Genomic DNA, 13,552 nt, shown 5'->3' on the forward strand with positions numbered 1-13,552 from the left:
TGGGCCCAGCCCTGGGCGGCCCTATTCCTGATCCGTCTCCTCGGAAGCACTCACAGGCCTGCAAAGATGAGCAAACAATACAATGTTAGCACAGGAGACTACAAGAGTAAAGGGAGTCCTGGGAGGCGAAGGGAGGCTTTCCCTACGAGGAGGAAATGGTACTGAAATCTCGGAGGATGTGTAGATGTTAACCAAGCAAAGACTGGAGGCAGGGCAAAACGTTTCTCATCAGGTCACACAGTGCAACGGCACCCTTGTTTACTGAGCCCCTGCTGTAGTCAAGGTGGCACAGGGAGGAAGCCAATGCCTACCCGCCCCTCACCGCCCCAAGGGCATAAAGAAGCCCGTAGTGGGAGTGAAGGAACAAATTACCAGACTTACGGGGGTGTCCCTACTAACAGATAGCATCATTCACAAACTCAGAAAATTACTGATTGGTTCACTCCTTCTCTGGTTAATTAAATTTTAATGGCCAAAAATGAATGAAATTGATGACTTTTTTTTTCCTTTTCACAATCCTCTTTCGTTACGCTATTTTATATTTCAATAACAAAAGGTATAAACAAACTCTCTAGAGAATTCTCTGCGCCCCACCCACCGGAGAAAGGCGAGAAAAGGCAGACCCTCTCTGCGTCCCCGCCGCTCCACCGGGCGGCGCCTGTCTCTTTAAGAGCCGGAGCCTCGCCCTCCGGAGGGGCGGCGTAGGGAGCGAGCTCCGGATGCCGCTGCCCGCTGAGGTCCCCGGAAGCAGCATCTCTGGGAGCCGCTGTCTCTTTAAGGAGGCGGGGCTCTGCCCGGAGGAGGTGGTGAAGTTCTGCCCCCCGGATCTCCGGTTTCCGGCAACTCGTCCGGACCAGAACCTGCGTGGAGAACCTGAGGCCCGAGGCCTCCCGGGACCGGACCGACTGGACGCCGAGCCCCCGCGAGGTGAGGCAGCTGGGTCTGCGAGGTCGGCCCGGGACTGAGGGAGCCCGGGATTTCCTGGCACTCGGCCGCTGCAGCCCAGCTTCTCCTAAAACACTGCCTCCGCTTCTTGGGCAGCTCTTTCCTAGACCATTCTGGGCTCAGGGTGCCCCAAGGCTGCAGGGTCCCTATCACTCCAGCGCCTACTGACTGCTTGGCTGTACACTAAGCGCCTTACACTCACTGTCTCATTTAATGGCACCCAACACCATGTGAGTAGGTGCGAGTATGAACCCATTTTACAGATAAGGAAACTGAGGCCCTGAGGAGCTCATAGGCACACAGCGAGAAGCAGCAGAATCGGGAGTCACACCCAGGTCTGTCTGACCCCAGAGCCTGTGCCCTTAACCACTGGCTAGGCTGAACTGCCTTTGCTATTCACTGCCCTCAGCCACCTCTCAACCCCCAGCCTCTCCTTCCCTGTCCTTCCATCGCCAGGCTACATTTGGCCCTTAAACAGTCGCACAGTGAGTGAGCTTGGATGGAACCAATGGACACCCACCCCTCAGGTTAGTTTCTTTATGACAGTTTTCATGATATCTGATGTTAAATGGTTATCTTTATATAAATGTATCAAATCCCACTAAAAAAAGGAGGCAAGGGAAAGCAGTACCATTTTAAATGCTGAAATAAGATTTGTTTGCAGATATTTGGTTATGGTATCCAATGAAGTTTATTTGTTTTTCCTTTCTAGACCTTTGCAAATTTTCTTCCTGATAATTGGGAGAAGACCCATTGGCTGAATGGCAGCTGTAGATGACTTACAGTTTGAAGGTACATCAGTTGGGTGCCCACCTTTTATGATCAATATTTCTGCAGTCACAGCAACAGATATCCATTGCTGTACTGGCACATACATTAAAGAAGATTGTTTTGGACGTCTTGGTAAAGGAATGTTTGCCGGACTCAGGTTATTCCATGTGTCCACATCAGCTGTTCTTTCTTGCCAAATAGCCCGTCCTAAGATTGGTAACAACATAAATTTAATGTAGTGATTACAGAAGATGTTTATAGAGTTCCTGCTTTAGTTCAGCACATTTATTGAGCACTTATTTTGTGTTTAGAACTCTACTAGACACAGGAGATAAAAAGATAAAGGAGAAGTTTTTTACACAGCTGGAGTAGATAAAAGTGTGAAAGGATAATTATGATGAAATGTGATCAGGTCATTCCTTCACTGATTCAATAGGTATCCCATGGTGACCATGAACCAGGCAGTTGTTCTAGTTATCAGGGTAGAAGAGTGAACAGTCAGTTTCTTCCCTTATGAAGCTCTCAGTCTAGTGAGGGAGACATTCGTTTGTTAAATGATCACTTAAATATATGTCTACAAACTATGAAAGTGCTGGCAGAAAAGTTGGTAACTTATAACCCAGAGCCTGACCTAGACTAAGGACTGATGAATGCTCATTTGTCTTGTAAACACATGCATTGCCCTTACTAAATGAGTGATAGGGACCCTGTTCTAAGTGCTTTTACAAATATTAACTCATTTAATCCTTATGTCAGCTTTATGAAATAGTTATTTTATTCTATTTTACCAATCAGGAAACTGAGGCACAGAAAAGTTAAGTCATTTGCCTAAAGGTTATAATAAGTGGTAAAGCAGGATTTGAACTCAGGCATCCTACGTTCACAACCTACAGTATCTTAATATTATCTAAGGAAGAGATATGATGTTTAAAGAGAAATCCACTTCACCAGCAAATACTGTCAGCTCCAGCTTCAGAATACATCCAGCATCTGATCACTTCTCACCACATCTACCACTTTCCCACCATGCTCAAGGTCACCATCACCTCATGTCTGAATTATAGCCCTGACCTTCCTTCTGGTCTTCCTGCATCCACTCTTGCCCCCGCTACAGTCTGTATTTTGCAACCAGAGTAGTCTTTTAAAACTATAAGATCATGTCATTCGTTCAAAACCTTCGAGTGGCTCACATCTCACTAGGAGTGAAAGGCAGAGCCCTTTTTGGGTGTAGGAAGCCTTACATGACCCAGCCCTCCACTGCCTCTGCTTTTATCTGCTACTGTAGCCCTTCCTCTCCACCTGTCCACATGGACCTCATCACTGTCCCTTCTAGACACCAGGTACTCGAAGCTTAGAGCTTTTGTGCCATGCTTCTGTTTGGGACATCTTACTCCAGATAACCACATGGCTTGTTCCTTCTCTCTGTTCAAATCTCACTTCATTCCAGAGGCCTTCCTAGGTCATCCTATCTAGGAGTACAGTGCAAGAAAGTTCGAGTGTAGAGAACAGCACGTGCCGAGTACCTGAGGAGGGAGGAAGTTCGTTTCATTTTTTTCCCAAGGAATTAAAAGAAGGCCTGTGTACCAGAGCACAGATGGTGGGGGAGGCTGTCACAAGGTGAGATTAGAGAGGAGGCAGGAGCCAAATCACACAGGAATTTGTAAACTGTGTGAAGAGACTTTGCTCTCTAGAAAAGAACACAGGATGCTGTGGGGGTCATAGAAGGCTTCTCCGAGGAAGAATGGTAGTGTTAGATGAAAAAGTGGAGGGACTCTGCAGGTGGGAGACATTGTGTCAGGAAAGGAACAACATAGGATATGCCAGGATATAGAAGCAGATAATGTTGGTGACAGAAATAAGAAACGCACCAATCTTGCCCTCAAGGAGCTGAGATGGACAAGAATAACTCATATAGAGCAGAATGTGTGAACAGTCATCCTGTGAGAGGTACACACGTTCTACATTACAATCAAACTATGCCATCTGATGTTCCTCAAACCCAGGACACGTCTTCTGTCTTCTGGGTCTTGCTCATCCCATTACCTTTGCATGAAATGTGATCCCCACTGCTTCTGGCCATCCTTCTCATCTTCTCAGCATCTCCAAGTAGCCTTTCCTAATCCTGTCAACTAGATGAGTTATCATCCTGCTTGAACCTCTTTGGACCTGGTGCCTCTAAAGTGACACTCTCTGTTCCTCCTTCTGGAATACCCTTCTCCCTGGTAAAATACTGCTTTTTAAATATGAGACAAGTATATCATCCTTGGCCTGATTCCCCAGGCAAAGCTATAGCCTTCTTTTTAAATGTCAGTGTCCTATCTAGTCAATAAATTATAGCAATAACAATATTTATTATTATCTCATATCACTCTCAGAATCTCTTTGTGGGATAAGTATTATCTATATTTTATAGCTGAAACAGAGACTCAGAGATATGGAGTAATTTGCCCAAGGTCATGGAGTGCTAGAGTCTTATCTTAAAGGCCCATCTCACTCCAGAGCCTCATGCTGCTTTAACAACCAAAACATTGGAGACTGAATGAAGCTTGAGTAATTGCTACATATCAGCCACCTCATTAATTTCAGTCACTTTAGTTCTCTCCACAAAACCATGTGCAGGGCTGAAAGGCAATCCAGGAGCCCCATCCTGCTGCCATGCTTGCAGTGTAATAACAGCGTCCTGCTGTTACCCTTCCTTAGTCCTGCCAAATTCCAGAGCTGCCCTGAATTTTATCTCAGAGCAACTAAATAAAGCTTGTTAGGATGCCCAGAGACAGGAATTCACAGTCATTCCCTGTGGACATGCCTAGGTGAGGTTCTTTTGGAGAGCAGTTTAGCAATATGGCTCCAGAGCCTTAAAAATGATTTGCACCCTGTGACCTAGTGATCGCATGGATAGTGTTCATGCTAAGGCAATAACCCAAAAAGCTGCCTCTACACAGATATGCCTCACAGTGTTCTTTGTACTAAGGAAAAGTGAGCAACACCCCAAACATCCAGTAACAGTGGAATAATTGTGTTAACTTACGGTGGTGTCTCTGTCCTACTCTCCCTATCCCCAGCCATAGGACTATTGTGTAGCCACGTAACAATCATTGTAAAGACTAATATAATATGAAAAAATTCTTATATAATCCCCAGTAGACAAAGCAGGATACAAAATTGTTTACATGGTACTATCACATCTTCAATCAGTACTTGGCACATTGTAGGCATACAGTGAATTCTTGTTAAATGAATAAATGACCATCACTGGTATGAATCTTACTATATAGAAAAAAAGAAATATACCAAAAGTTAACAGTGTTTGCCTTTATGTGGGTGGGACTGAGAGTGATTTTTCAGTCTGTGGTTTCTACTTTCATTTTCATCCCCATATTCTCTATAGTGATTACATGGGGCTTATTGGAAAAAATAACTTCCATTAAATTTTTTTGAACTTGATTCAAAGAAGAGGAGGTTAGATTGGTTACTTGCTATGGGCCAGGCACTCTGCTAAGGACTTTACTTAGGTAATAATATTCCTAACCTTCCCAAAATTCCTTAAAATAAATATTATTCTCTCCATTGTGAAGATTAGAACACTGAAGCTTATAGAGCTTAAGTTACACACTCAAGCTTGAATACTTAGTAAGTAACTGAGCCAGGACTAAAATCCAGGTCTGACTTCAAATCCTGTTGTCTTCATACTCGTTTTTCTATGTCAGCTTGATTTTTAGATGATATTTTTTTAGAGCCTTTCGCCATTTGTCTCATAGGGTCTGCAGCCAGCTGAGACTGTAACAGCTTGTCTCTAAATTAAAAGTAGACCATTTCCAGTGTGGATAAGGTCCCTGATGCCCTTGTGCTCTAACTGGTTTCAGAATTTGGTGATGCAACCACTTCTCTAGCAGCAAACCCAGATGCCACTACAATAAGCATCGAGGATCCTGGTGAAACCCCAAAACATCAGCCAGGACCCCCAAGAGGCTCAGGGAGAGAAGAGGATGATGAGTTACTAGGAAATGATGACTCTGACAAAACTGAGGTTTGAACTTGCCTTTGAAATTGTTTTCTTTTAACTTTTAACAAACCTTGTTCATGCATTTATTCACTGTCTCCTGTGTGCCAGGTAGAGTGCCAAGCAGTGACAACACAAAGGTAAATCATGTGTGGCCTCTGTCTTGGGGGAGAAACAGGCAACAAACGGACTGTTGTTATCCAAGGGGAGCACACTGGGATTGTGGGAGCAGAGGAACGGGTGGTAAAGTCACAGAGACAGGAAAGAACATGGTACAGACAGCACATCTCCCATCTTCATATACATTGGGAGCAAAATATAGGTGGAGACAGGAAATGAGGCTTACAAATAGGCAAGGACTCAACCCAATGAGTATGAATTGTATTCTGAAAACTATTGGGAGCCATTGAAATATTTTAAACAATATGGCCAGATATGTGTAAAGATGTTTAAGATATAGTGGCCCTGTGGAGTGTAAATTGGAGGGAGATGGACTGGAGGCCAGAAGACCAGGTAGGAGACTGCTGAAGTGGTCTAGACTAGAAGGGATGAAGCCTGAAGTAGAGCTGAACACAAGTGTTTAGGGGATGGGCTGAGTAGGACTTGGTGGTAAGGGGGTGAAGGAGGGAGAGGGGAAATTCTATACAGAGATCTAGGTTTCTGCATCTGATTGCATTTTGAATATCAGAGCTGTTTTTGATCACAAAGATTTACTTTCATGTGCACTGCTGGTGTGTTCCAGAAAAATAGTATTTCTAGTAATACTTTATAAATGGATCATGACATGATTATAATTCACTAGAAGAGTGCTCAATTTATAGCAGTGTGTTCACAAGCTTATGAAATAGTGGAGTGCCAAGTGCTCTTTGTGGTACTCCATGAAATATCAAAATAGGTACCAAAATTTATGCCAAATTAAATACCATTATAGACTAGATCTTGTGGCAAGAGTTCAGAATTAGGAGCCTGGGTTTGAATCCTGGTGTGGCCAGGAGTAATAGCTCTGTAGCCTTAGGTCAGGTACTTTAACTTCCCTAAGCCTGGATTTCCTCATCTGGAATAGAAGAAATAGTATGTTGACTGTTGTCATCATTATTATCACAATAGCTAATATTTGTTCAGTGTTTAATAGCTGCTAGATACCACTTAAAGTTCCTTACTTGGATCATCTCATTTAATTGTCAAAACAACACTATATGCAAGAAACTATTCTTATCTTCATTTTACAAAAGAGAAACCGGAGGCACAGAGTTTAAGTGACTTGCCCCAGGGCACACAACTGGCAGGTGCAGATGGAACTTTAAACTGAGACAATCTGAGTCCCTCTGTACTAGAGCTAGTATATGTTAAATGCTTGTTAAAGTTGTTGGCACCCTCAGGATATAGGAATGATTTTTAGGATAGTTGAGTGTTTTCATTAGGACTCTCTAGAGAAATCGATCAGTAGAATGTGTATATGTAAAGAAAGAGATTCATTTTTTTAACATCGGTTTGCATGATCATGGATGCTTGGCAAGGTCAAAATCTGATGGAGGATGCTGGCAGGCTAGAGATTAGGGAAACAGACTTTGAGTCCAAAGGCATTTTGCTGTGGAACCAGGAAGAGCTGATGTTGCAGATGAGGTCTGAAGGCAGTCAGCTGAAGAAGTCTCTGTTGCTCAGGAGGTCAGCCTTTGGTGCTAGTCAGGCCTTCACCTGATTGGCTGTGGCCCACCCACATTATGGAGGTACAATCTGCTTTACTCAAGTCCACCAATTTAAATGTAAAGCTCATCCAAGAACACCCTCACAGAAACATCTAGAACAATGTTTGACCAAACACCTGGGCACCATGGCCCAGGCAAGTCGACACATAAAATTAATCATCACACTGAGCAACAGTAGGCATCAAAGTGTATCCATTAGCTCAGTGTTGTCTGGGAATCTGGAGGGGTTTACCAATATTCTATGATAGTAACAGAATTCCTTGACTTAGCTTATGGAACATGAGTCTCAGGTGTTCAATGTCTTGCAATATTAGAGTTGGAAAGAACCTTCAGTTTCCTCTATTTCAGTTGCCCTCCCAAGAGATTAATGCTGTTCAAGGTATGTCAGAAAGACAGCACTTGGCAGGGAGGGTATAGCTCAAGTGGTAAAGCACACGCTTAGCATGCACAAGGTCCTGGGTTCAATTCTCAGTACCTCCTCTGCACAAGGTCCTGCTTTCAATTCCCACTACGTCCTCTAAAACAAAGAAACTAAAAAACCTAATTACCCCCCCAAATAAGCAAAAATAAATTAAAAAAAAAAAAAGAAGGAACGACAGCACTTGAATACCTCCAGGAGCAGGCTGCTCATTACCATGTAAAGCAGCCACTGCCACTGCTGGACAACTTTAATTGTGGAAAATCTTCCTTTATAATGAATACAAAATACCTGCCTGTAGTACCTTCTCTGGTCCTGCATAGCTCCTCAGGGTCCATCTTTACTTTTTCTGTGTGAATCCTCTTCAGATATCTGAAGATGGCACTCACAATTCCTGGCATGGGGCGTGCATTCTGCTGGAAAGAGCCGTGCTCTTGGGGCAGGCATGGCCCTCCTAGTGTGCCTCTTCTAAATTGAAATTTGGGTTCTTTTGTCAGAGCAGTATGGTTTAAGGTTTTCGTACTTTAGGGTGGGTCAGTATATCAGATTTTCGAGAAGTCAGGTGGTGATAGCAGTGAAGATGTTGAGGAGCTGAAGGAGGAGAAGATATTTACACTGACTGCCTTCTGTAGGTATACGTTTGTGTGTGTGTACACACATATATATGTTATTGTACATAATAATTAAGCTAATCCTACCTGTAATCCTATCAAGTAGCTCTTGTTAGCTATACTTTTTGGATAAGAAAGACTGAGATGAGTCTAGTGATTTGATGAAGGCATGCTCTAGTAGAGGGACCAGGATTTAACCCCTTTTGGTGTGGCTTCAAAACTGATGCTTGTTTTATGTCAAGCTGAGAATTAGGCGGGGCTATGGCAAAATTGAATGATGAGGGCAAAAAAGTTTGGTTTTTCATACATCTTGATTTTCTATTAGACCTTCTCTCTCTCTGGGTAGTTAGAATAAGGAAATTACTTCTGTGTTCATTATGTTTTCTTTTACCTCTGACAGCTACTTGCTGGACAGAAGAAAAGCTCCCCTTTCTGGACGTTTGAATACTACCAAACATTCTTTGATGTAGACACTTACCAGGTTTGTCAACCAATTTCCCTTTTCCTTGGATGTGTAGTGGAGACCTGTTTCTTCTATAGTTAAACAATCAAGTAATGTGAAAGCTTTTGTTACTGGATATAGTCTTCAAAAGTAAAGGGTTGTTAGCATTTGAAAATACTAAATAAAATAATAAAAATACTAAATAAATAATTAAAGCTCTAATAAATGAGTTTCAATTTTATAGTAGTTAAATTTATTAAACTTTTTAAAAAAATCTTCAGTAGACTTACTGCTATGCTGTTTTCCAGGTCTTTGACAGAATAAAAGGGTCTCTTTTGCCAATACCAGGAAAAAACTTTGTGAGGTTATATATCCGCAGCAATCCAGATCTCTATGGTACGTGTCGTGCCGTTTTGATTCTTTTCCATGTCCCAGCTGAACTCAGGTGAGTGTGCAGATTGCCTGGAAAGTTGGAGAAGCGCACCGTTGGCAGGACATGCCGCATTTTATTTGATTCTGCTGAGCTTCAGTAGCAACCCTTGCAAAGAATTTTGGAGAAAATGCAATTATATATTCACAAGTAGTATAGTCTTCAAACGACATCACAAACTGGAGGCAGATTAGGTCACTCTGTGTAAGAGGAGATTGTTGATTTTCATTTTAGAGGAGTTGGTGGTAGGGGTGAGCGTGGAGGAGACAGTCTCACACTTACTCGTTGATGTGCTGAGTTCTAGCTCTGCCCTCAGACAGGCTGGCCTCCCCTTGGACTTCTGCAAGAGGATGGGCCAGGGGATGCCTCTTGTTCTGACCTCCCTGCTGTCTGAGAAGGGGTCAAAGGTCCACGCATTTCTCCTGAGGGAAAGGGCTCCGACAGCGGTGGCCGCTGTGTTTGAGGGGAGAAGAGAGCCAGCGGCTCTGAGTGCCTCTGTGTGCAGGTGCTTTACCAAAGACTTGGTGTGCATGAGTGCATTTCATTCTTGCAACAGCCTTTGGAGTAGGTATTATTATCTCCAGTTTTCAATTAGGGAAGCTGATGCTCAGTGGGGTTCAGTAATATATATCTGCTCAGTCCTAAACGTGGAGTATGAGAGCAATTATCCATGTTGATTATAAGAGGAAAAGGAATTCATGAAAATCTACTATGTGCCAATCCCTCCATACACTCTTTCAACAAGGCTATAAATTAAGTGCCATTATCCCTGTTTTCCGTATAAGGAAACGGAGGCTGAGAGTTGTCAAACTAAAAAGGTGGAAGTCCCACTTACAACAGCGTAGATGGACTTGGAGGTCATTATGCTAAGTAAAGTAAGTCAGATAGAGAAAGACAAATACTATATGATATCACTTATAGGTGGAATCCAAAAAATAAGACAAACTAGTGAATATAACAAAGCAACCGACTCAGAGATTTAGAGAACAAACTAGTAGTTACCAGTGGGGAGAGGGAAGGGAGGAGGAGCCAGACAGGGATAGGGGATTAGGAGATACAAACTACTCTAAGCAAATAGGCATTTGCTTATATTTGTACAGAAATCTCTGGCAGTATGTATGTATGACTGGGACATTATGCTGCATACCAGAAAGTGGCACATTGTAATTGACTATACTTAAATTTAAAAAAAAAAAGAAAGAAAGAAATCTCTGGCAGGATTCACCAGAAACTGGTTACAGTGGTGAGCTCAGGAGGGAAGTGCATAGCTAGGGAACAGGGAGGGAAGGAAGTTTACTTTTCTCTAGATTCCCTTTTGTGCCTTTGAACACTGAGAAAAAAGATAAGTAAAACCTTGAACATACACACACACGCTGTTGTGATTTGTTAGATTAAATTATCTATTTGCTAAAGTGTTCTGCTTGCTCTAACTATTCCGTTTAGACAGCAGAAGGACCTATGTGATTTACATTATTTTTCTCTGGCAACAACATTTGACACTTACGTAACAGAAGTAACCTTTGCTTCCTGTATCCTGATGATGAAGGTTTAACAAAATGTCTGTGAATTTGTTTGGATGATCCTCCAATAAAAGGAGCTATAAACAAGTCAGTGTCTTCATTCACCTAATTGTGGAAGGTGTTTGGTCTGTGCATTTCAATGCCCTCCATCTTGAAGGCAGCTAATTACTGAGTTGTATGCTTGACCCTTTAAAAAAGAAAATTCCCACTTAAACGAGTACTCATTTTATCTAAAATTCATTTTCCCCTTGCTTACATGAATAGGGTGAGGGAGATAAGAAATTAGTCTATAAGAGTCTAAAAACTGATTCTTTATTTTCTTGTCTGAATTTTCTGGTTTCCTTTGCAGGCCCCTTTTGGATATGTGCCACACTGGTCTTTGCCATAGCAATTAGCGGGAATCTTTCCAACTTCTTAATCCATCTGGGAGAGAAGACATACCATTATGTGCCCGAATTCCGAAAAGGTTGGTGAATGGCTTGACTCATTTGGAATGCTGTCAATTGGTAACCGTGAGTTCCTTTTACCTACTGAGTTCTTGGACCCCTGTCTGTAGGTCCTGCAGCCCTTGCTTTCTGTATTTAAGGGTTCAAACATACCTACCGTCTCAAAATTAACTATCCATCTATATAAATCCATGTAGTCTTTTTATTATTTATTGTGGTAAAATATATAGAACCTAAAATGTATCATTTTAACCATTTTTAAGTGTGCATGCAGTTCAGCAGCATTAAGCACATTCACAATACTGTGACTCTGTATACTCTTCTGGAAAACTAAGGCAAGGTCCAATAGCAATCAAAATTTATCCAAAGAAAAGTGTACAAAATAATTAAAAAGCACTGGGCATGAAAGTCTCTATCGCAGCATTATTTGCATTATCCAAATGTTGGAAACAATAGGGGCATTGTTATTGGAGGCATGATGACTCAGCTAGCTGGGTCTGTAGCCACTAATTATGAAGCACCAAGAGCAACGTGAAAAACTGGTAATCCAAACTTCTGCCAGTGCTGTTAGCAACTTTGTTAAAGAGAAGTCTTCAAATGGTCAGGGCATAGAAGGGGAAGTGCAGAAATGAACGTGTCCCGGTGATGGGCTCGTGGATGACATTTTTGTTTGAAAAATTTCTTTCTTGTGGCCGTATTGGATAGTTAGAGAAAAACAAAAACAAAAAACAGCTTTTAGGGACTTGCAGATGACAGCCACCCCAAAGTGAAGGTGTTTGGCTCTGCAGGAGATTGACCTGTGCGGCTTTCTCCACTCTCCCTCCCAGCCTCCCTCCCTCCCTGCCTGCTCTCCTGCTGAGAGGCTGTGTCAGGGCCTGGGCTCCAGAACCAGGCCACTGGCTTCAGGCTCCAGCTCCACCACTGACTACTTTGTTGGGCTAATTATTTTATCTCTCTTGGCCTCAGATTCCTTATTAGTGAAATGGGAATAAGAATACCTATATTATAGGTCTACTATAGGAATAAAAAGGTGATACATGTAAAGAGGTTAGTATACTGCCATGTACAAAAAGAGTTCAGTAAAATTAACTATTGCAGTATATGTATGTACACATATACGTGTGTATGTGGAGGTATGTATTTATCTGTGCATGTGTGTGTGTCTATGTAGCCTGCCTTCTTTTCCTCCCCTCTACCTTCCATGACCATTTTCCCTTCTTCTCCTTATCCATTATGAAGTCAGACCTGGATTCAGTCCCAACTCCATTTATCAAGTGACCTTGGTTTAAATTTAATTCAATAAATGTTATCCATGAGCTATCAAGTCTGCCTTCACGTAGCTCAATGGTTAAATAAAGAAGGCCAGATAAGTAGATATTGCTGTAATAAATGGTATGTGTTAATTTCTATATCAGAGGTATGTGTAGGTTTATTGACAGAGGAGTGAATCACACCGCCTGAGGGTGTGGGAGCGTGGGGTAGGGGTAGGGGTTGCCTTTGTCTGCTCTTATCCTGTCCAGCTGGGCATCCCAGTATCAGGGAATCATGGGATGTATGTACCAGTAAGATAGACATTGACTCAATCAATAAACATTTTTCCATTTTATGTAAAGAAGATAGGTCACACATCCAAGGTCAGATCCGACTTCCATCACTTATTAATTATTTGACCTTGACCAAACCACTTAGCTCTCTGAACTTGTTTCCTCATCTTTAAAATGAAGATACAGATTATATGAAATAATGTATTTATATATCAGTTAGCAATATTAAAAGCTCATTCTTGATTGGACATTTATTATTTATTAATCAGTATTCTAAATAAACCTGTTTTTTACTCATTTGGCTCTCATAATCTTATAAGGTAGTATGCCATTATTATTCCCATTTCACAGATGAGGAAACCAAGGCAAGAAGGTTAAGTGACTTATGACCCAGGTTTACTCAGCTATAAATGGCAGAGCTAGGATTAGAATCCACGGAGTCTGCATAGAGAGTCTGCAGCTCTGACTATTATCCAATGTTACCTCTCAGGAAAGCACTCAGTGTAACGTGTGACACCCAGTGGATGGCTGTAGCCATGGTAGCAATTCCCTTCCCCTTCCTTTAGTTACCCAAGAAAAAGACAGTATATCAGCAAAATTACATTTGGCTTAATGAGGGAGTTCCCAATGTGAAAAAAACTGCTCTGGGAGCTGAAAATGTTTTGGACAATCACATATCTTAGCCAGAGTCTGACTGTAATTACTAGCAGTGCCTTTGT

General features: G+C 42.1%; 1 protein-coding gene across 4 annotated transcripts in view; it reads left to right on the top strand.

The window, feature by feature from the left end:
* Positions 1-574: 574 nt before the first annotated feature.
* Positions 575-13,552, top strand: part of YIPF1 (Yip1 domain family member 1) — a 28,945-nt gene continuing 15,967 nt past the window's right edge. For 2 of the 4 annotated variants that reach the window (XM_010951766.3, XM_074376438.1), the window contains exons 1-6: positions 575-927; positions 1,658-1,737; positions 5,580-5,743; positions 8,852-8,932; positions 9,202-9,289; positions 11,193-11,309. In XM_010951766.3, the coding sequence (XP_010950068.1) occupies positions 1,707-1,737; positions 5,580-5,743; positions 8,852-8,932; positions 9,202-9,289; positions 11,193-11,309 (481 nt within the window). In that variant the 5' untranslated portion in view covers positions 575-927; positions 1,658-1,706. Of the gene's footprint in view, positions 928-1,208; positions 1,281-1,401; positions 1,473-1,657; positions 1,738-5,579; positions 5,744-8,851; positions 8,933-9,201; positions 9,290-11,192; positions 11,310-13,552 lie in introns of all 4 variants that reach the window. The other 2 variants (XM_010951763.3, XM_010951767.3) reach the window with 2 other exon arrangements.

The sequence above is a fragment of the Camelus bactrianus genome, chromosome 13 (assembly GCF_048773025.1).
Source record: "Camelus bactrianus isolate YW-2024 breed Bactrian camel chromosome 13, ASM4877302v1, whole genome shotgun sequence".
Classification (NCBI taxonomy): domain Eukaryota; kingdom Metazoa; phylum Chordata; class Mammalia; order Artiodactyla; family Camelidae; genus Camelus; species Camelus bactrianus.